Raw genomic sequence first — 22,827 nt, 5'->3', positions numbered from 1 at the left:
CGGGGTGCACCTATCGCGGCCGAGTTCGATCGACGGCGCTCTAGGCGGCCCGCCGTGCATCTCCGTGGTTGACGGAGGTGACGTTAGGGCCGCTTCCCACCTTTACATAATGCCGCGCTAGGGAGGAAGACTCTATGGTAGGCGTTGCTGCGCTCGGCGGTGGCTGCAGACGCGTTTGTTAGCAACGGCGGAAGTCGCGCGGGATTTGGGAGGGTGTTTTCTTTGCGCGGGAAGAGGAAGGAGCGTTTGGAGCCCGTGGAATGGAGGCGGTGTAAACTGTAAAATGGGTGTAAAATGGTGTTCCCGGAACGTGCCACTGAGCTCTTCAGAGGTGGTTGTTTGATTCGTTTAGCAAGGAGACCGGTGGGATTCAAAAGCTGGGAAGGCATAATTTTATATTACTAAGTGCACATACTAACAGCACGGCGCTGGGGCCGCTGACAATTAAAATTCGGCCTAGCAAATCACGGGTTGTTTACAAAGCTGATAATTAAGCTAAGGCTGCAGCCTTGAAACACTTGGGAGCAAGCCCTATTGGATTCAGTGGGACCTACTACTGAGTAAACAATAATCTCCAAATGGATTTTGGTGATGTACAGAATTAGTCCTGACTATTTTTTTTTGGTAATTTGATATATACCAGCGTGCTGGATATGTACAGAACACAAATATGTGCAGTCTAACTTGGCTTGGATCCAGAATTAGCTTTGTGTTTCACCCAGTCTGCCTTCTTGAAACAAAGGGCTTTTTGTGTGGGAGAGATGCAGAGACAAGGATTTGCATTAGTTTGATTTTAGCCAATGCTGATAAGAACTGAAAGTTTTTAGAAACAGACTTGCCCACCAGACACCACAAATGAAGAACTCCATGGGAAAAGCTCCCAAATAATGCTGCACACCAGAAGCCCCACAGCTGAGCTCATCCTGCCCCCTGAAGGCTTTATCAGTATTATCAACAAGGTGCCTTTTTGTATTGTTTTTCAATGCCTGCTAAAACCTTTTTCTTTAGACAAGCATGCATTAATGTGATCCTTCACAATAAAATGAAGTTGTACTTTTTAGTTTCAGTAGTTCCATTTCTTAACCTCTTATACAGTGAGTGATGGTCGCAAGTCTCAGCACTGTTGATTTAGAACACATTCCTGATTCAGGAGCATTGCAGCCAGCCTATTACCAATAGCTGGCAATGATCTTAATAGCCCACAAAACAAACTCCTAGACAAAAGTGATCTTGTATAGTAATGCTGTTAAAGTTATGTATTACTGTATTGCATTTGCGTATAAATAAAATCTAACAAAAAATCAAACAGAAACAAGATCCCAAAGGCAACATGTTTCTGAATAAAAACAACAGGATTCTGTGGTCCCTTAAAAGGCAATCATCTTATTGCAGCATGATGAGTATTTGATCAGCCTACTTTGTAGAATAGATCAGGTGTATGAAGCAGACACGCAGCTCAGAGGTCTGTACAAAATATCTCAGTGAAAACATTGTGTTGAATCTTGCAGCAGGATTGTCTGAGCTGCAGGTGCAAGGGCAACACGTGCCTTTCCTGCTGTAGCCAAGTGCATCTTAGTGTAATCTCCTTTGCTTTAATAAATCTAGCTTAGGGCATCATTGTAGGGCTGGAGATATCAGAAAGCAAACAGAAATCCCAGGAGAAGAGAACAGCCTATCTCCAGAAAAGATGCTAGTTTCACCGATGGCTGAGAGAAACAAGGAAACCATCCTCGAGGTGCTGGCTGACTATGTGGATGACACAAGCTCAGCTTTTGGGCTTGAACTGGGATCTGGTACAGGACAGCATGTGGTGCACTTTGCTCAGGCCTTGCCCACGGTCATCTGGCAACCCTCAGAGATCAGCCCAGCTTCTCAACAGAGGTACACTGCGGCCTGTGATGACAGCAAGGGATGGGTGTTGTAGTGGCGTGTAGACCATGCTTTGCCTTGGCCCCAGCAGAATGTTGGCACAAAATCTGCACTAAAAAGAACTGGCTCTTAGTCCTTGTTTATAGTCAGCCAAAAGGGACTGTCAAAAACCATATGGCAGCTTGTGTTCAGTAGACTGAAAATGCCTTTCCAAGAAATAGCTAGACTGTTCTGCATTGGACAGATCCTAGCTGTGCATATATTCTTGGTAAGCAAGAAAGGCTTGCTGCTGAAGCAGTAACGGCATGTGTACATTTGAACGGAATAATGAGAACTTCTTGGTGGCAACCTGTTTTAGACTATAGAATAATCTGGCAATAAAACAGTATATGCCAAGGTAGATGCATTTTTTAAAAACTTGGTTTTAATACCTGGTGTCGCTTTGACTGCTTAGCCCCTGGGTCTGTGGATTGTGGGTAGATTAAAATTATCATGGTTAATGTGCACTAGATTACAGTATGAGAAATGAGGATTATTTTTTTAGAGTTGTTGTATGATAAACATGAACAAACGGTTGACGAGCGTCCAAGGGCTTTTCCAGACGTTCCTTCATTACATTTTATTTTATTGTTAGCTATTCCTGAAATTTACAATTTGCAAAACATGCACAAGGGTGAGGATAAAATTGTAACCGCATTTCGTAGATGGCATCTTGGCCTGTGCAAAAATCATCTGGCGCAAACAGCTTAAGTCAACAGGTGGAGTAAAGAGGGTGTTGTGTGGGGTATTCCTTTTCAAATAGCAATAACATTTGTAATAGTCATTGCTCACCAAGAGGTGTTGGGAGGGATGAGGACAGAAACTGAAGGGCACAAAATGGCATGGGAGATTGTGTCAGTGTGCTGTATTGCTTGTTGCTAGCGTCACATACACATGGGATTGAGTGCCTGTGTCATTTACACTGACCATAATTCATAGAGCAGTCACATCTGAAATCTTAGCGCTGTCACTTGGAAAAATCAAAATGTGTCCACCCCTTTAACTTGGAGAATCAATGTTGGAGGCATATATCATACCCTTGTCTAGCCTTTCTCTGGTTCAGCATCCCACTATATTGCCTGACTGTACTTCAAACCCAGTGCTGCTTTTTTGTGGGGCCAGAGGGAAGGAAACTGGAGAAAGTAGTTATCCCCTTTTTTTATTATGGCTTTACACACAAAAATAATAATCTTCCATCTTTTCCCACAGCATCTCTGCGTACATCCAAGCCACCAAGGTGACCAATGTCCGAGAACCCCTTGCCATAGATGTAACACAGCCATGGGACCAGTGGGCTGGCTTGAGTCAAGGCTGTTGTGACTTCATCATTATTATTAACCTGCTGCATATGACTGATCAAGGCCTGGAGGTATGACAAAGCACTTAGGTCAATATTATGGAAACTGACCTCTGCAAAGGAACTTATTCAACAGATAACCTTTTGTGTTACAGGGAATGTTTAAAGGCATAGGGCAACTGCTGAAACCTGGAGGCATTTGCTTGGCCTATGGGGTGAGTATAGGAAAACCATCCATTACAGCTTAAGCTCAGTGGGAAGGCAATCACAGGCAAAGTCCGGGCTTGCCAGGATTCCCCATCTGACCTGCAAGGTCTTATTTCATTACATCTAGGTATGGGTGGGGCTTGCTAGAAGTCTTGATTTGTGCAGCTCTCAAAGTGCCTGACCACCAGCTCGTTGTTGAGAGCCTTTGAATTGATCACTCTCCCTCCACATCAGCCAATAGGAAGGCCGAGTGCTTCTGCTTATTGCTTTGCTCGGATGCGTAAGAGTTTTGTGCACCTAAGCCCAGCTCTAAGCAGTATCCACCACCACCAACTTGATGGAAAAGGAGAACCTTAAGGTTGGAAAGCAGCTCATATTTTGATCCAGTTCTGCCACAAGACTTCTTGCTCTTCCGTGACCGTGCTCATGAGTCTTACAGCACAATGCCTCCTCAGAAGTAAATCCTACTGAATTCAATGGGGCTTGCTCAAGGATCACTGATGTTAGGCTTGTTGCCTTCATTCTAGACCTTTGGCCTAAGAGCCCCATAGAATGCTGGCCCGGAGTTAATTCCCACTCTGCTTCCACTCCACAGCCCTTCGCCGTTAATGGGATCATCCTTCCAGAGTGCAATGTGCAACTGGATAACATGCTCCAGGCCAGGTATGTTAGAGCTGAAGGACATCTCTTGTCTTCTTTGTGGTGACCACCAAAGGCCTAGTGAGGTCAAGGCGGGGTGGGGGAAGGCTACTTGGAAAGCTCCCATTGATTTATTTCCTCACTATTTACTTGTTGTGTAATAGCATGGAAGATGGACAACAGGGCAAGATTGTGTTAGGTGATGAAGATGAGCTACAGGCAAAGACTGTGTTTAGCCTTTAGCCTACTGTTTTTCCCTCCTTGGGAAAGGCTCTAAAGATTTTGTTGTGATGAGGCCATGTTCTATTTTAACACATTATACTTTTAAAATGGCAGAAATCCTGAGTGGGGACTGAGGGATGTGGAGGAGCTTCGTCAACTGGCAAACACTAATGCACTGCGGCTCGAGCGCATGGTAAGAGGCTGAGGTCAGCCTACAATATTGTAGGGGGCAATGAAATAGAACTGCAGAAACCACAAGCACCACTTCCCACTCTTTGTTTCCTGGGGAGGGGGATCCCACCAGCTCTGCAGTTCCTCCCATAGGCTTCCATTTTGCTCATCCTCCCTCATGCAATGACTCGGCGCCTATTTTTCTTCCTCAGCTGGAGATGCCTGAATACACCAAATGTTTGATCTTTCGGCGGAGGGAGTTATGATCTCTGGCTACGGAAAAGTCAAAGGAGGACTGCCCTATTTATATGGATGGGTGTGGAAATTAAATTAAGAAAAAGAAATGGAGATGCTTCTGCAGCTTCTTTGGGGAAGGGGGGGGGGAATAACGTTTTCAGAATGGCTTTAAAGAATTCTATTCTCTGTGCTGCCCCAGGATGACAAATGCCTCCTGTACCCAGTTGCATACACTGGAGGTCACAACCCACCAACTAGTTCTGCAGAGACAGAAACTTTTAACCCAAGGCCTATGAGGAAGCACAGACTGAAACAAAGTTTTAAATACTTTATTGTCACTGGTTCCATTCTGTCTACACCAGCACTAAACACAAGAGATGAGTCTTCAAAAGCAGCGAGCATAAGTAGGGAAGAGGAAGGGGAGAAGAAACGCGGGCCTGGAGCAGGCTGTGTTCAATGTCGTGGGTTCTCCAAAGGGACTGAGAAGAGACATGGAGGGCTGTGAGATCATGGAGGGGGAGGGGGCAGTGGTGTTCGAGGTGAAGGCCACTTGATTGGCAAGATGCAACCATAGAATGTACTAAAGGGGAGGTGGGGAGAAGGATGTAGGCCCAGATCATGCTGTGGGCTGGACCCATTTACTCTGGCTTTGGAGCATGCTTAAATGCAGTTTCCAATGAGAAGAGCAGCTCTCCCAACCTGTAACGGCGCACATAGGAGGCACTCCTTGAGAATTCTGCTCTGCTACCCAGCCAACACAAAGCTAGGAGGATCAGGCAGTGGGCTACTCTCTCTCCACAGCCAAGGAACAGTGTATAAGGTTATTTGAGCACAGGTGTCTCTCGCTCCTCCCAGAAGGCTCACTTATGGAGGGGGGAGGTACAGGTAGCCAACAGGAAACTACCTAGGACAGCGGGGGCTCAGCTCTCCGTTCCCCAGGGTGGGGATGGCGCAAGGTAATAGCAATGGTGTAGCGAGTACAGCAGTGACCAACAGATGGTAGTGTTACAATGTCTTAGAAACCCACCCCTCCCTTTCCTCATAAGCCAAGAGATTAGTCAAAGGAGATCAGCTGAGCCTCTCCGCTGCCGCCTTGTGCCTGTTGCACCTGGACTGGAGCCTGCTGAGGCTGCTGCTGCTGCTGGGGAGGTCCTCCAGGAGGTGCCATCTGTAAGGAGGCAAACAGGGAAGCGAGTAAGGAAGTCATGTTTAAAAAGGCACCCTCCCCCCCATTTAAAGCTACTGTAGATAACGGTCCTCCAACCCATGGATTGGCACAGAGGCTAAAAAGCCAAACAATGTTGAGCTGAAGCAAATCAGGGCATCAGCCTAACATCAAATGAAGAAGTTGCCAAAACAGTTGCCCCCAAAGTGGCTGGTCGAAGACTCACCTGCTGATACATAGGCTGCTGTCCTGACAGGTAAGGCTGCTGGGGTGGCAGGTTACTCAAGCCCTGTTCCTGGCCAGGGAGGGTTGACATGAGGTTCTGGCAGGAAAAGAAGAGGGCATAAGACTTTCCGCCAATCCACATGGCTCCATTCATAACAGGAGTCAGCCTGGAGCTTAGGGGTGGCTCTGCTGCCTCTATGCACATACAAGAATTCCCCTTCAGTCCTGTCTGCTGGCTGCCCTTACACTGGACACTGGAGAAGGGGCACAGCGCAACAGTTTCAAGGAGTCTCTCACCTGCATATTGTAGGGCTGGTAGCCCATGGAGACCGACTGATTGCCCATGTAACCCTGTGGTGCTTGTGTCATGGCTGGGATCGCCTGGGTCTGGGAAGGGGCAGCTGCGTTCTGAAAGGTAAAGGAGGCAGGAATGGGTGAGAAGTCTAGACAAACCTCAACACACAGGCAAGAACACACAGGGAGAAACTTTTGCTACTTGCAAGCTAGCAAAGACTATTTATATTCCACTCTTCTTCCAAGGAGATCAAGGCGGCATGTACAGTCCTCTCCACTAACATAGGTGCTATAGGTAAGACGGAGAGCTTGCTACTTGCACTGTGCTTGATGGCTATGAGAAGACTTGAACCTGGACTTCCCGGGTCCAAATCCAAATGCTTGAACCACAACACACATAATGTGATGAACTGGACTGTAGCCCATTGAAGCTGATGCAATGATTATTACTTTTTGTCTTATGTTGCCACAAGGCTCCGTTATTTTTGCTGCAACAGACTTAATTTGGCTACCCTTCCGAAAATGGTTTAAAATAGGTGCTTCAGCTAAATAATAACAGAAGCATCACCACTAGAATGATTTGAATTTGGGTCTTCTCCGTCCTAGTCAAACACTAAAGACATCACCACACTGGCTTGAACTCTTCCCCCCTCCACTTTCACAGCAGCACATATAATCTGCTGGGATTTAATCGCCTGATTTGGGGCAGAGGAAATTTGGGCTGTGGGTCAAACTTGCCTGGTAGCCTTGGGTAGGTGTAGGTTGGTAGGAAGAGTAGGCAGGATTCGTGGTGGGCACAGCCTGCCCTTGCGGAGCTGCCTGGGCATTATTAGTGCTTGCTGAGTACATGTAGGTGCTCACCATGTTGGGATCTGAAATACAGGTGAAATATGAGAAAAGGGCAGCCTTCCGAGACCCGGTATCCCGTTTCAGGTGCTTTCAGCTAACACATTCCCCCTCCATCCTATTGCTCTTACCTGTTCCTGCCACAGGCATTGCAGTGTACGGTCCGGTGCTGCCCTGGGCAGGCTGGCTCATGTAGACTGTGTGCATAGGTGAGCCCTCCACAGAGCCTGCTGGGCTGAAGGTGCCTGGGAAGCTTGTGGGGCCTGATGGCTGGTAGATCACCCCGCCAGCGGGAGGCATGGCCTGCAGCTACAGAGACAGGAAGCAGATTAAGAGAGGGACGGTGACTTGGAAGCCACGGAAGGGAAGAGGAGGAGGGATTCTCGGCCTCTCCACCCGTCATACCTGAGCATACGGCAAGGAGAAAGCAGGCATCTGGGCCCGCATTTGGATCGTTTGCTTCTGCTGCTCCAGCCGCAGCTGGCGCTCCTTCTCTTGCTCCTGAAGGCGCTGGATCGCCAACTGCCGTTGCATCTCCAGGTATTCCTACAAGTTGGAGAAGCACATGGGATGTGTTACAACACAGGAGCCATGGGGCTTCATGCTTTACTAGGCTGCACCACTTGCAAACCATTTTGCAGAGGGCAGATGTACCTTTTGTACCGGACACACTTGGCACCGGCCACCTCACCTGTTTCTTCTGCCGCATAATCTCAAGCTTCTGGGCTAGCTGGATCTGGCGCTGGCGCTCGGCCTCCTCGGCAGCGCGGCGCAGCTTCTCCCTGTGTTCCTCCCGCAGAGCGTTCAGGGCTCCCCGCGCATCCCGGATCTGGGCAAGTTTATCTTGAAGTCCCTCATAGTACACTAGTCGGGGGGGAAGGGGCGAAAAAAGGCGCTGTCAGAAGCCCCACCCCCGTGAGATCCACAGGAGGTATAGCTCCCACCTCGAGGAAAGCAGGGCAGACTCCTCAGCATGGGCCAAAGGCATCACGCCATCTTCCCTTCCTTCCCACCCCAAAAAGTGGAAAGGAAGCCCCAATGCCCATTTTGGTTCAACGCAAGGAAGTCAATTAACCGCCTACGATTTAATGGGGAGAGAGGTGATCCCAACCGTGCTACAAGCTCCTCCCGCAGGCCTCTGCCCACATTAAGGGCCGGGGCCCTGGGAACTTACGGCGGCGCTCATCCAACTGGTTCAGCAGCTCCAGGAGCTGAGGGTGCATGCTGTTGATGGACTGGAAGAGCGAGAGCACGGCGGAGTCATTGGTGATGCTCCGGCCCCGCAGGTGGTTGCTCTTCATGCGGTTGACGAAGGTGGTGACGGCGTTCTGCAGAGCCTTCAGGAACTGGTCGTGGCTCTCGTCTGTCTCACCGTTTTGGTATTGCTGCTGGGGAGACCATCAGAGAGAGATGGGGAGACCATTAACTGGAAGGCGCAATTCCAACTAAGTCAACCAAGTTCATTTTTCAATGTGGCTTCAGCTGCCTTGGGTTACCCCTGTCCTGTTTCCCTGCAAGGCGATGCATCTCCTGTAAAAACCTTAAACCTCCAGACTGTTCAAATGCAGCACAGAAAGCTTGCCGCACTCCGTGCCCGGCCTCCTTTAATCCCGCTGCTCACATTGGAGAAAGAAACAGCAGTTGGCAACCATTTCAGGAAAAAACCAAACAAACCCAGCGGCTGAGCCTAATTCTGCCTTACTGTGGAGCATCCTAAGAACACACAGAAAGGGAAGGCTGCTCTTACCTCCACCACACTGAGCGGGGCAGGCTGGACCTCGGTGTTCTGGGTTGCTGGCTCCCCCATGGATAGCGGGGCTGAAGGGGTGGGGCTCTTGCGCACCTCCTCCTGCTTCTTCTCCCAGTAGTTGCGGTTCAGGTACCGAGCCAACTGCAAGGAGATGTTGGGAAACAGGAAGCAAGCTGGTTGTCACTAGCCAGGGTGTCGGTGATACCAGCAAACTACAAAATGGCTTATGGGGACGGGGGGTCTTACCTCAGGGTCAATGTCCTCAGCCAGAGGTGCAGAGGAGTTCTGAAATAAGACACATATTACAGGATTAATCACCCATGCAAAGATGGGTTCCCCCACTGCCTCCCCTTCTCTTAGGAGATCAAGCTTGAAACGCTGCCTGTTTCAAGCTTCATGGCATGAGGGGATTTGTGAGCAGAAGGAGCTGCTGAAGCAAGGTGACAGGAAAAGCCAACACACATTCTCTTCCTCTCCCATGGACTTGGCTGGACTTACCAAAGTACCACAGAATGTTCATGACACGGGAGAAGTGTCTAAATAGCAATAGGGGAAATCTCCCCAAGCGGGTGGGCACTTACCACAGGTGAGGAATAGAGGGTGTTGACTGGTGGAGCCGATGAGGTGACTGGTGTCGGCTCAGCCTTGGGGTATGTGGAATACGTGCTTTTCTGTCTCTGCAGAGGAAAAGCAAGAGGGAGAACGATATAGGAATGCTTCACCGATTCCTGAACTTGCACAGCAAGCCAGGAACCACTTTTGCCGTCGGCCAGCAAGCCAGAAGTTCATCGGGAATCAAGCATGAAGCGTGCTTCCTGACAGTTACCAGCCACGTCTGGGCATCTCAGAATGACACAAATAAGTGTGCAGTTAGTGATGAAATTAAGATTCACCCAGAATCAGCATGGTCTTTATCTGCTCTTAATTAGACAACAAAATGGGAAAGTTAGTGCAGCATTTTAATTAACTGAACATGACATAACGTCTATGTTTCCTGGAATCGCTTCTGGTAGTTACAAAACCCAATTGGCAAAGCACCCCAAAATTAAAATGCCTCCTTTTGGCAGGGGGAAGACGACATCAGCACAAGTTTCCCATATTTGAGGGCTAGGCTGTTGCAGTGAAAGAGGGAATTTATGCAGAACACTGAGCTACCTAAGCTCTTTGGGCGCTACAAGGCAGTCAACCCTGCGGGGTACCTCCGAGTATTAATGTCACAGGAATCCCCCCCTAATTCTCAAGACACAAACCATCCTTTCCTTCTCCTCTGCCTCTGACTGGGAGAGTGCAATGGCCAGCTGCAGCTCCTCCTCCTCCTGCAGGGCAGTTTCATCACGCTTGGGAGGCAGCTGAGGGCAGAAGAAACAGCAGTCACTGTAACCTGGGTGAAGAGGTGACGGGTGAAGCTGGAGACCCATCCCTTGCCATCACAGCCAAGTGCTCACCTGGGACTGCTGGGAAAGAGGGCTGGTGAGGTACTCAGGAGGAAGCTCCGTGGTTGCAGTTCCTTTCCCTTCTGCTTTCCTGTGTATACAGAGAAGCCAGGATCATGACCACAGCTGAACTGCAATCTGGTGGTCGGCCAGGGGTTTGGGGGGAAGAGAGGACCGCTCAACACCTGCTCTATTGTAGCATCTGTTGAACTGCAATAAGCCAATTAGCTCTTTCTCTTTAAGCTGCAACTTGCCAGACTACAGTGGAACCTTGGTTCTCGAACTTAATCCGTTCGACTCCTGAAACAGTTCGAAAACCAAGGCACAGCTTCCTATTGGCTGCAGGTGCTTCCTGCACTCAAGCAGAAGCTGTGTTGGACGTTCGGCTTCTGGAAAACGTTCAAAACCGGAACACTTACTTCCGAGCTTTCGGCATTCGGGAGCCAAAACGTACCAGTATCAAGGCATTCAAGAACCAAGGTACGACTGTATGCAGTTTACTGTTAGAAGAATAAGAACTCTCTCCCTCCAGAGTATGCACATGTAGAAAGAAAGGCTGCCAAAAAACCCCCTCATTCTTCCCCAACCTTTCTGTGCCAATGACCCTCTTCATTAGCTGAACTCCGATACTTACTTGTTGAGATGCTCGTAGCAGGGCTCACACACTCGCACTTCCTTCTCTATGCCGAACTTGGGAATGGTGGAATACTTGGAGGAGCACTTCCCACAGAAAATCTGCCCGCATGCCCGGCAGTGGTGCTGCGAACACAGGGAGAGGTTGAGAATAGAAGCCCACTAGAATTTAAATCTCACGGCCACCACCTCCTCTTGCTGCCATTATAACATGGCTCTGTGTCATGTCAGCTGCCACAGGAAAGAAGCTCCAGCTTGGGACAGGGAGCTGCACCACTCACCTTACGAGTCACCACCCCAAACTGGACTCTGCACCGGTGACACTCCTCCGCGTCCACCCAGTCTGGGGCCTGCCGCACAGAGACAAAGCAAGTATTGGGTAACAAAAAGGCCGCCACAAAGCCTGGAAGTATGTAGGGTGTGGTTGTGTGAGAGAGACCCGTGTGAGGGCCTTCTCAGTTGTGGCACCCTCCATGTGGCATTTCCCTGCCTCTGGAAATCTACCAGGTGTCCTTCCTACTTCAGTTACATAGGTTGCTTGAAATGCACTAAGGCAGGCATGTCCAAAGTCCGTCTCAGGGGCCTAGTTTGGGCCCCTGTGGCTATATATGTCCTGGGGCAAAATCCTTTAAAAAGCTCAACAATTCTGGGTGGCCCTCATGCATGTTCACTTCATCAAATCTGGCCCTCTTTGAAAAAAAGTTTGGGCACCCCTGGGGTATGAGCAATCTGATTCCGTAACAATCTATTAGAAGGATTTACTTTCTGCTGTTGCTTTTAATGTTGGCTTTAGTTCTGCGCATTTTTTTTACCTTTTGTGAACCGCTCTGGGATGCTGTTGTGAAGAACATTATAAAAACGAGATAAGCAAGTAAGTAACACAATTAGCTTCTCTTACTTCCCACAGCCCACAATGTACAAATCAAATGGGATACTTTCTATTTTTGCTATCACCCACCCCCAGGCAGCTGGATTTTCACTGGAGACTGATTCAGCCCAAACTCAGCAACAGAACTATCAAGACAGATTATAATTACCACAAAAAAGTCCAAATCATTTCCATATGTGAGGCGTGCCCCTTTCCCAACTGGGACACTCACCCTTTCCGCTGCAAACATGGCATCACTCTCCTTGAATTCTGGGAAAACGTGACCTGCAGGAAGATCAACAATGTCACTCTGTTGGGCTCTTCAAGCACTGGCACCTGCTGGTACTTGGGATGGGGGCACCAAGTGACAGACCTGAGAAGCTGTGCACACAAGCCATTCACTTGCTCACCACGTTCCCTGTCCCAACCAAAGAAAACATGACATCCCCACAAGGGACTGAGGGGATGAGGCTAGAGCGATTGGCCTAGACTGGCCTTCCAGAATTAAGTCCAACAAACCGCCTGACCCATAGTCCAACATACCATAATATCACAAGTGACAAAGATCACAAGAATTCTTCTCGGCTCTGGAAGCTACGGTGTTCTGTTAGGGCTTATACCTAAAACACGGACATGCTACATGGAAGCTGGTCATTGCTGTTTCTTAAAACAAATGCACCAATGTGCTTTCTCCAGATCCCCAACTGAACATACTAAGTCTTCCCCCCCATCCCCCTCCCTTCTTCACAGCACAGGTCACTCATCCTTACCTTCAACCTTCATGATCTGGTAAGTGTCCTGCACCACCTTGTACTTGGGTTCATTGCGGAAGGCATGAGCCCATGCCTGGATCAAGTACAGGATCTTGTTGCGAACATTGGCTTCAACTTGTCTCTGTAGAAATGTGCAGAGCCAGGATCAGGCAATATGCCCAATGGAAACGAACCCACAATCTTCCAAGGGAACAGTGTAAGTGCAGTTTAATTGGGAAATGACATTTGGAGCAATGTCCCTTGCCATCTAGTATCAGAAACCCAACCTCAGTTATTCCCTCTGCTCGCTACCTGCATATTCATCTTCTACTAGGGGTGGGAAGGACAGAAAGAGTGGTTTTCCTTGTAAATTTTCTCCTGCTGGAAAGGAACTCAATGTTTGGCCTATGAGGGTGCTTCACTGTTTATAAATTTGGATTTCTTTTTCTTTAAACAGCTGCTTACGGGGAGGAGAAACAGCCAAAAAGCTCCTACCTTCAGCAATTCCTTCAACTCCTCCATGGTCTGTTTGTTAGCTACTTCATCGTGAACTGTTTGACCACAGTTCTTTACCACAGATTCCAAGACCTACAAGGAAAATATATTCATGAACATGAACTGCCCCTGACCAAATATCCAAAGAGGTGCCTTGCTGGATCAGGCCAAAGGCCTATATAGTCAAGTATCCTGTTTCCCCCAGTAGCCAACCAGATGTCCATGGAAATACCACCAGCAACCAACACAAATGCAACAGCCCTTTCCCACTGTTTTCCCCCAGAGGACTGATATTGAGAGGCATACCGCCTCTGGTATTGGAGGCACTGATAGCTTTATCCTCCAGGAATCTGTCTAATCCCCTTTTAATGTTGCCCTAGTTAAAAGTAATTAGCAGCAGAAGTTCTGGTCCTCCTTTGAACAAAATTGGGCTGGCTGCACATCTCCCTCGCAAGGTTAGGGAAAGAAAGCTTCTCTCGTTGACCCGGGAGAGTGTTTACACCCTGAGGAAGTTGTGTTCACTTTAGCTTACCTCTAGTGCGTAGAGAGCCACATGTGGATTCTTGTCGTTGACTTTCTTCTTTATTGCACCAACAGCATATTTAGCCCTGGACAACAAAATGCGAAGAATAACAACTCAGTCTAATGGCAGCATACAAGGACTAGTTGTCATTCTGAAGCCACCCCAAAATCCCTGCTCTCATGAAATATAATAGCAGCACTTATAATGGAAGACGAAAAGGTGTCAATATGTGTCAAGATTCGAAGCTAAATTATTTGAACTAATCTACGATAACTGTTCCATTTACCAATCAAAATCATTTACATGTGAGGTGGTGAATATCTTGCACGTCTGAGTTTACTACGTAATGCAGAAACTGCTGTGTGATGAAAGAATATGCTTCATTTTCTTAAGTATCAGTAGTTGTAGAAAACACTTGGAAATACATGCAGTGCCTTCTCTACCTATTCTTTTCTACAGATACCTTCCTTGTCAAATATTTTCAGACAATTTCGTTATTAAAACAGAACACACAGAACCAAGCCAATATAAGCAAACATAATTTTCACATAATTATTATTTTCCTTTTGCACAAGAGCTGGAACTTCTTTGTTGACAGCATGTCTCTAGTTTCACAGGACAAGAAACCCACAAAACAATTTCCTCATCTCCTTCAGCAGAGGACATATATCTAGAAGAGCAGATCTCGTATGGAGTTTTAACAGTTGTTCTGTTAGTAAATACACTAATAAATACACTGGGATGAGATGGAATTTTAATATCCAAAAAGACTGACTTTAATAGATGACTTAATTGACTATCCTGAAAATCCATTTTTCTGAAGAAAATTTACAGCTACTCAGAAGATATACCTTCCAGACACTAAGCTGAACCAATGCTCACACCAGTACAACACGACAGTGCTCAGCAACACCAAGTCCTTCTCAGTAAACAATGACAGCAGCCAAATTGTTGGGGGCCACCAGAAATCACCGGGGGGGTGGGTCCACACATGGCCCACATGTTATCTACCTCTGTATTAGTTTCATAGACACAGAGCATGCAATAGTAGCAACAATGTTGGCTTTGGATGTGGAAAACCCCAGGTTCAAATTTCTGCTCACCCTTGAGGCTCAAAGGATGAAACTGGGCAACCACAAATATTCAACTTACTCTACCGCAAAGGGCAGTTGCGAGGTTAAAATGTGGGACAGCTCCGTGTTCTAAACATATGATAAATAAACCTTGATGTGCATGGAGCAAAGAAAGATTGGTGCAGGCATCATCACTTACTGGGTGTCACCCTGGCGAATCATATCACAAATCTGGAGGATGGACTCCCAGTCTGTCTCCAGCAGAAGCTGACTGGTAGCTTTATCTGAAATACATTGAAATAACCATTAACCATTCAGGTCAAATGCTAATATAGTTATTTGCTTTGGAAGTCTGTTGGACAAATAAGCCATACTTGGTATTTGTTGGCAGAGTACACCAGAAATTTGAGAACCTAGAGCATTTTGTTTTGTGACCTACTGTTCACCTAACAGTATCTTGCAAAATATCTGACATGTCTATGCTTGGCATCAGCCCTTTGTATGTGAAGTATAATTTTATTGAGTAATTTTTTTGAGTAATTTAATTTATTGAGTTGCATGGAATGGATAGTGAGTGGGATTGGGTGAGTGGTTGTATGAATGATGTGAATTATTTTGGTTGAAATTTTATGTTGTACTGTATTGTTTTGTAACATTCTCTGACTTTATAATTGATATTATGTTTATGATGTATGGTATATAGAAATGGATATTGTTTATGAATTTGTTTTGTTTATATATAAATCATTTTATATGGTTTTTATTTTAATTATTGTGTTTCTAAATTTATTTTTATCTACTGCAAACTGTTGAGATTTTCATATAGTTTGCAATCTGTAAATGGAAACAACTGTTATGTTGCTGCTAAATGGTGGCCCCTTACGAAGAGCATTTCTAACCCCCAATAGCACAGTCAATATTACTTGCAGAGCACACTTGCTGTCTAGTGACCCTGCCCATGTCCAACTCTGCCATCCACAAAGCCTAATTATTTGCAACTGCTTCTGTGAATTTTCATCCTCTCACTTAATTGCCAAAAATTTTACTGTAAGCTTCTATGACTTATTTCTCTTTCTTTTGCTTATGTTACTTTAAAGTTCATTGTTCATGGAGAGCACTATATAAAAATTGGCAAAGGAGCTCAGAATCTAATGACAATTGTGTGCCCATCCCCCATCACCCTTTTCTTGTTTTCTGGTAAGCAATGTTATTGCCACCCCCACAGCAGCTGACACATTTCAAACTCCTTCCCCATGTGACATCTGCCCTAAATGCACCACTGTGTGCTCTCTTGACTCAGTCAGCTGAGAGTTTTGTTCTTGCCCTGTCACTTCCTGGATTGTTAGTCACCTTGCAGAGCCTGATTTTAGTAATAGCAGTGAGATCAGCAGTGTTGTACCGCAAAAGCATAAAGCTTTTCATTTCTCAAAAGACTGTTAAGTTACCCCCAGAATTCAAAAAGGGCCAGATTAGTCAGTTAAACAAACACCACAGCTCTGATCCAGTGATAACCCCTTCATTCGTCACTGAATATGTGTTTTTTTGTGTTTGTGTGACTTGTTTATTTTTCTAAGGGTTGTATCCAATGCTATTTGTGTTCAGAGTATATCCACTGAGCTTTCTGAACGTGGCTTAGATCCAATGCACCCACACCGAGTAGGGCAAACACTAGTTCAAACCCCAAACTCCCATTTTCGAGATGAAAGGGCAGCAAAAGGAATGTTGTCATCCTGTCTGTGTCTGGCAGAGGAAGTCGGTTACAGCTGCTAGGCCCAAACACGGTTTTGTTTTTACGTTGGGAGCTTCAATCTGGGCGTCTGTGGGGCGACCATAGTAAATAACCATAGGGAAATTAATAGGGGCGGGATGGGGGATGGGCAGCGAACAGAGAAGCAGCTTTCAGGGAGAAAAAACCTATTTGGCTTCCAGCGTAATGGGAGCTGAAAAGGGAGGTCCTCCGCGGAGGAGCTCCGGGCTTCGATGTCCCCCAAAGGAGCTCAGCCCGAAGAAGCGCAGCATCGGGCGAAGGTGCGAGGGGAGCGAAGGTGGGGAGAGGAAGGGGAAGGGTCAGAACAGAACACCCCACCCAGGTATTTGGGGTCACAGGTCAAGGGTGCAGGTCGCTGTCGGGACTCCCTCCCGCGCCCAGTACCTAGAAGCCGCTCGAAGGTGCCGCCGCCTCGCCCCATGGCGATCTCCGTCCAAGAGCAGGTAGCACCGACCGCTGGATCTGGTTCGCCTCGGAAACCCGCTTCCGCAGCCTAGGCCCCGCTTCCGGCTTCCGCGGAGCGCCGAGGCGGGACTTCCGGCGGCAGCCATTTGGCGATTGGCGGACGTGGCGACCGGAGCGGCTTGTCGGTCCAGAAACGGATGGTTTCGTGGCGGGGAGGAAGCGGCCGCCTCTGGTTGCTATGGTGATGGCCGGCGGCGGCGGCGGCGGCTCCACTTACTTGCTTCTGGGGGGTTCGGGCGCGGGCAAGACCCTGCTGGTGAAGCGGCTGCAGAATATCCCCTCGTGGCTGGGAGGAGGGCCGGGGCTGGGGCTGCGGGGGCCGGGCAGAGAAGGCAGAGGAGGAAGCGGGGAGGTTGCCTAGGGTGGAAAGGGGTGGTGGGTGAGCTGCATCTCTTTGGCCTGTGTGGTGTAGTGGTTAAGAGCAGTGGACTTGTAATCTGGTGAACCGGGTTCGATTCCCCGCTCCTCCACATGCAGCTGCTGGGTGACCTTGGGCCAGTCACACTTCTCTGAAGTCTCTCAGCCTCACTCACCTCACAGAGTGTTTGTTGTGGGGGAGGAAGGGAAAGGAGATTGTTAGCCGCTTTGAGACTCCTTAGGGTAGTGATAAGGCAGGATATCAAATCCAAACTCCTCCTCTTCTTCTTGTGCCCCTCTTGCTGGTCATCCATGCCTGCCTGGCAGTGCTACTGGGCACGAGTTGGGGCAAAAGCCGTTGCGGGAGGGAGAGGAGATAGATCCTGGTGACAGAAAGTTAAGTATGGTGGGAGGCTGGCTTCATGACAACAGACCCTTCCCGTGAGGGTTGCCGTATTTTGAAAAGCAAAACTTTCGTGACTTTCACTTTTAACTATGGATCACTATGACGACTCTACCAATGAAAAAAAGTGGACATGCGGTGGGAAAAGAGGACATATGGCAACCCCACTCCAATCCTCTCTCCTGGGGGTTGAAGGGAACCCCTTGCACCTGTTTGGGCTCTGTCTGTGCTGTGTTGTACCGAACCTTTCTCCATTCTATTCCCACCACTTTCCTTAACAGTCTCTGCACAGCTGAGTTCCAAAGATGGTGCCAAAGACCTTGGGGAGCCACCAGCTACTCTACCTACGGTATGGCTTTTGTTGTCTTTGGTTTGGTTCTTGTGGCTCAGCAGATGGGGCTCAGCTGTAGAGCATGTGCTCTGCAAGCAGAAGGTGCCAGCAGGTTTGCTCCTGAACATCTTGTTCAAAGGATCTTGAGTAGCATCAATAGGAAAGAATCACTGTCAGCCTGAGTAAATATTGCCCAGCTAGCCCACCAACAGTATGACTTGGCATAAAGCAGTTTCTTGTATTCCGATTGGTACAGGATGTTGTGGTACCCAGATTAGAGATTATTTACTGCTCCTGAAGGGAAGACGTGGCAAAATCTTTGACAGAAGCAAATTGTGGTAAAGATAAGGGCATTGCTGTGGTCACACTAGCTAATGTTTTACACTTCTGTCGTCAATGAAATCAAAATTCATTGAGCAAAATTCATCAATGAAATTGAACACTGTATATACAGATTGGTTTATTTCAGAGTGGATTTTGCTTGTGTGATAATGGCTGGTAGGTGGCTCTCAGGGAGTTGTTGTTCTAAGACAGGCCCCAACCTCTTCCTATAGTTTCTGCTGTGATTACCTTTGTTGCATTTTGTCGCTCTTCTTGGTACAAAGGATACACTTGTTATATACCGTATTTTTCGCCCTATAGGACACACTTTTCCCCCTCCAAAAACGAAGGGGAAATATGTGTGCGTCCTATGGGGCGAATGCAGGCTTTCGCTGAAGCCTGGAGAGGTCACTAAAGAGGTGCAGGCAGCTCTCCAGGCTTCAGGAAGCTATCCACAAGCCGTGGGAGGGCAGCTTTCCCACGGCTTGCGGAGAGCTGCCTGCACCCTGAAGCCTGGGGGGGGCGCTGAGCCATGTGTATAGCTTACACATGGCTGTGTGTTGTAGTCGGCTTACAGTTCGTTGCACACTGCAAAACTATTATCACGTTACCCTGTCCCCAGCCTCCTGCAAGTATTAATATTGCTCCAAATATTTTCAAAATAAGCAAGGAGAAGCTCAGCAACTTTGGGAAAAGAAGCAATTGTACACAAGGAGAGGACATAGTTCAGTGGTATGTTTAAGGCAAGACCACATTCAGCATTTTGGGGTTTCTGGGCAACACACCATCAATAAAAACAACCAAGAAACACTTAGTACTCTTAAGACACTGGTTAAAACTATTGAAACTATTAAGCACAGTGGTTTTGATCACACAAACATTCCTAGAGCCCTCTGCCCAGATGAGTCATGTAAATACAGTGGTACCCCAGGTTACATACGCTTCAGGTTACATATGCTTCAGGTTACAGCCTCCGCTAACCCAGAAATAGTGCTTCAGGTTAAGAACTTTGCTTAAGGATGAGAACAGAAATTGTGCTCTGGCGGCGTGTCGGCAGCAGGAGGCCCCATTAGCTAAACTGGTGCTTCAGGTTAAGAACAGTTTCAGGTTAAGTACGGACCTCTGGAATGAATTAAGTACTTAACCTGAGGTACCACTGTAAACTAAACCTCAAACCAAATTAGTTTGTTTTAAAACAACACTTTGACCAACTCTCTGTGATGTAGCTAAAGGGTAGCTTCACCACTCTCTATACCAGTACTCCCTGGGAACACTGTTATTTCACATCCCTTAGCTTACCTACACAAAATGACACTTTTAGAGTCTGCATTAATCCACAACAGGCTGCTTGATCCATGAGATGTGTACAGTGTAATCCCATAAATGTCTGCTGAGAAGCAAATCCCATTGAATTCAGTGGGACTTGCTGCCAGTAGAAGACTTCAAACCTATGCACGTATATGGGAGTGAGCCACATTGAGTTCTTTAACTTCCAACTAAGTATGCACAGGATTGCACTGTCATTATAAGGCAGCAGTAGCTTGTTTTGAGAATTGTAACTGCATCTCCAGCTTATCGGGCCTTTTAAGTGCATGGAAGAGCTCCAATCAAATTCTTCTAGTGCCAGGAGTTGAGTCATGCTTGACAGAAGTACCTGGACCAATCCCTTTGCCTGTGTTGTGAATAACAGCTCAGTTACCCACCAGCGTACAAGTCTAATTGGTGGTTGTCCCTTTGCAGGTTGGCACAAACCTTACTGACCTTCAAATACGAAAGAAAATCACAATTCGTGAACTGGGAGGATGCATGGGCCCCATCTGGTCTAGTTATTACAGTGACTGTTGCTGCGTCCTGGTAAGGGAAATCTGTCCACTCCTGTGGCTGTTTGCTGCTCTTAATTACTTACTTTCATTAAAAATGAAAGCATAGGGTCTGAAGAGCCTGGAACATCAGCACGTCCTGCACCTGTTCCTTGGCAGCCCTATGTATGTACTATACTTCCACTTAGAAAAAAATAACTCCAATTTCTAGAAAATCTTGCTCTGACCAGAGAATAACTGGGCAGTTTGTATGCTGCAGCACCTCAGTGGTTCATGCATATTTCCAAATTCTTCTGGCTATGCTGTGTTGGAAAACTCTGGAACTTTAGTTTTTCACTTTGGGGCTCCCTTTGAATCATTCTCTTTTTCTTTCTGTCTCTCCTGCAGTACATGATTGATGCTGCTAAGCCTACGCAAATCTCCTCATCCTGCATTCAGCTTCTGTCACTTCTTTCTGCTGAGCAGCTAGCATCAGTCCCTGTACTCATCATTTTCAACAAGATGTAAGTGACATTTAACTTTAATCTCTGTGCAGGGGACTCTGGAAGAGGGGGAGCAGAATTTGATGGGCTTCAGTGACTATTAGTAGCCAATGGCAAGGCAGAGGGATGATGAGAGTTATCAGAATGGGGATATCTTAATTTTCAGTTAATTTGCAACCTGCTCACAATGTTCCAGTGCAGGGCTTTTTATTGGAAAGTTCAGCAGGCAGTAAAAAGTGTGTGACTACTGTTTTCTCTCTCTACTTGGACTTTAGTGACCTACCCTGCTATATGTCCCTTGTGGAGATGAAGTCATTGTTCCGAATCCAGGATATCATTGCCTGCGCCAAGCAGCCCATCACTGTTGTAGAGACCAGTGCGCGTGATGGCAATGGCTTATCCAATGTGATGCAGTGGTTTCATTCTACAACCCAATGTGATTGAAGCTGGAGATTGCTCTCACCTCAGGTACCTTGGTTGGACATGGAGCAGCAGAAAGAGACCTAGGCAACAGTCCTAGTCTTATCACTTAGGAAGCGGCAGCTAGCAAAATTTATAGCCAGCAAAACATAATAGTTCCCTGCAGGCAGTGGGAACAACATTGCTGCTATGGACTTTGGATGTAGTTTGAACCCCAAAGTAAATATTTTCCTATTTAAATCATTCAGTATATTGCCTCTTCTGTTCTACATGTGCTACTAGGATGCTGGAAGAGAATGCTTCTATGGAAGGGGAGGACAAACTACATGTCTGTCTCATCCATTTATTTTAATTAAGGTCTTCATTTCTCACAGTCCAAGTTCCCATGGCGTCTGTGTCAGTTCTCAAATTCCTTCTGTGGCTTAGAGCCTCTTTGCAGGATACTTTGTTCATGCAATGAATGCAGAGTTGTTAAAAAAGAATCCAAAAGGTACCTCTTGGTTTCAGGGCTATTGTAACTTTTACACAATATAATATAGAATAAATTTCTCCCTTCAGGTATTCACACAACAGCAGTTGCAACTGGCCTGTGGAATGTGGTTGTGTGTCGAGGGCACCTATTTGATTATATGTGGCGTGAAACTTACCTTCTGCCATATCCTTTTGTGACATTATTAGGTGCATGTCATTCTCACTAACCATTGTTGTTTACACCAAACCCCATGCCCCTTGCTTCATCTGCTACAATGACAAGATCTTTGATTAACGGAATGGTGAAAAGGCAAAGGATCCATTTGTCCATCCATCCTGTACATCAGTGAAGAAGGGACTTGCTTGGACTAATTTTCTGTGCCGAGCTCTGCCTCCTTTTGCCCAGAATCAATCACAGACTTTGGGCCATGTGAAGGAGGTGACACTTTGAAAGTTTAAAAATAGCCACCCCTCTCATCCTTTAAAAGCCTGATGGACTAAAAACTGTGTGACTAATTTTTAGACGGTTAGGACAGAACCAATCTGGGGAGTTTCCTTGGGAAGGTATTTTGAGCTAAGCAGTGTAACACTGCCAAGAAAAGAGCTTTAAATGTTCAGGAAATTGTCCAGAAGCAATTGGGGGGAGGGGAATCAAACAAAGATACATTTAAGCCTAAAAGTACATTTAAACTAAGGAATCTTGAAAAAGATGGTGATCTGTTATATTATCATCAGCTATAATCTATGCTATTTTTCTGACAATTATTGTCTCTCATAGCTACTCAGATCAATAATAATGAAAAGATGTACTGCCACCAGGCTCACAAACAAGGGGAACAGCAAAAGAGGAAAGGATGGGGCAGGGGAGAAGGTGAAGGGGCGAAACCAAATCTTCACAAGTAGAATCACAGAATTGTAGGGACCCTGAGATTCATTTAGTCCAACCCCTGCAATGCAGGAATATGCAATAAAGGAATATGCTGCTGTCCCATACAGGGATCGAACCTGTCACCTTGGTGTTATCAGCACCAAACTCTAACCAACTGAGCTATCCAGGCTTCATGAACAGCTGTAATTGGGTAGTTTTTCAAAAGAAAATGTTTTTAATAACATCAAGATGTCCTGGTAAAAATGGCATCCTGCCAACAAATGTCTTACAATCCTCTTATTGTGCTTCAATGGCCCTATAAATCCACTGTGCAAAGCCCAAAAGGAAGGGCCATTACAATTCTTAAAAATTCAGTGTTTGGT

The 22,827-nt window shown here is 46.8% G+C and overlaps 3 protein-coding genes across 5 annotated transcripts; 2 read left to right on the top strand and 1 right to left on the bottom strand.

The window, feature by feature from the left end:
* The first annotated feature begins 101 nt into the window (after positions 1-101).
* Positions 102-5,285, top strand: LOC309363523 (methyltransferase-like 26 B). The gene is made up of 7 exons (XM_081899930.1): positions 102-331; positions 1,624-1,881; positions 3,118-3,277; positions 3,361-3,420; positions 4,008-4,075; positions 4,388-4,466; positions 4,657-5,285. The coding sequence occupies exons 2-7, from the start codon at positions 1,688-1,690 to the stop codon at positions 4,708-4,710; spliced, it is 615 nt and encodes a 204-aa protein (XP_081756056.1). The 5' UTR covers positions 102-331; positions 1,624-1,687; the 3' UTR covers positions 4,711-5,285.
* Positions 4,996-17,037, bottom strand: HGS (hepatocyte growth factor-regulated tyrosine kinase substrate). 3 transcript variants are annotated; one of them, XM_081899646.1, is made up of 21 exons: positions 16,891-17,037; positions 14,938-15,022; positions 13,675-13,750; positions 13,143-13,235; positions 12,666-12,789; positions 12,065-12,180; positions 11,309-11,377; positions 11,029-11,153; positions 10,407-10,485; positions 10,212-10,310; positions 9,543-9,638; positions 9,208-9,246; positions 8,959-9,102; positions 8,386-8,599; positions 7,903-8,075; positions 7,617-7,757; positions 7,343-7,520; positions 7,104-7,237; positions 6,369-6,479; positions 6,073-6,168; positions 4,996-5,849 (listed from the first exon to the last, which is right to left on the bottom strand). In XM_081899646.1, exons 1-21 carry the CDS (start codon positions 16,925-16,927, stop codon positions 5,736-5,738), a joined length of 2,343 nt encoding a protein of 780 aa, XP_081755772.1. In that variant the 5' UTR covers positions 16,928-17,037; the 3' UTR covers positions 4,996-5,735. The 3 variants fall into 3 exon arrangements, with proteins under 3 accessions (XP_081755772.1, XP_081755773.1, XP_081755774.1); XM_081899647.1 differs by having other exon boundaries at positions 9,543-9,640; positions 10,223-10,310; XM_081899648.1 differs by having other exon boundaries at positions 12,128-12,180.
* Positions 17,038-17,048: 11 nt separating this feature from the next.
* ARL16 (ARF like GTPase 16) lies at positions 17,049-21,345 on the top strand. Its single transcript, XM_081899975.1, has 5 exons — positions 17,049-17,245; positions 18,024-18,080; positions 20,124-20,237; positions 20,591-20,706; positions 20,961-21,345. Exons 1-5 carry the CDS (start codon positions 17,150-17,152, stop codon positions 21,127-21,129), a joined length of 552 nt encoding a protein of 183 aa, XP_081756101.1. The 5' UTR covers positions 17,049-17,149; the 3' UTR covers positions 21,130-21,345.
* Positions 21,346-22,827: the final 1,482 nt, after the last annotated feature.

The sequence above is a fragment of the Podarcis melisellensis genome (genome assembly GCF_964234715.1).
Source record: "Podarcis melisellensis genome assembly, chromosome: 2".
Taxonomy (NCBI): Eukaryota; Metazoa; Chordata; class Lepidosauria; order Squamata; family Lacertidae; genus Podarcis; species Podarcis melisellensis.
This window is presented reverse-complemented; position numbering and strand designations above follow the sequence as displayed.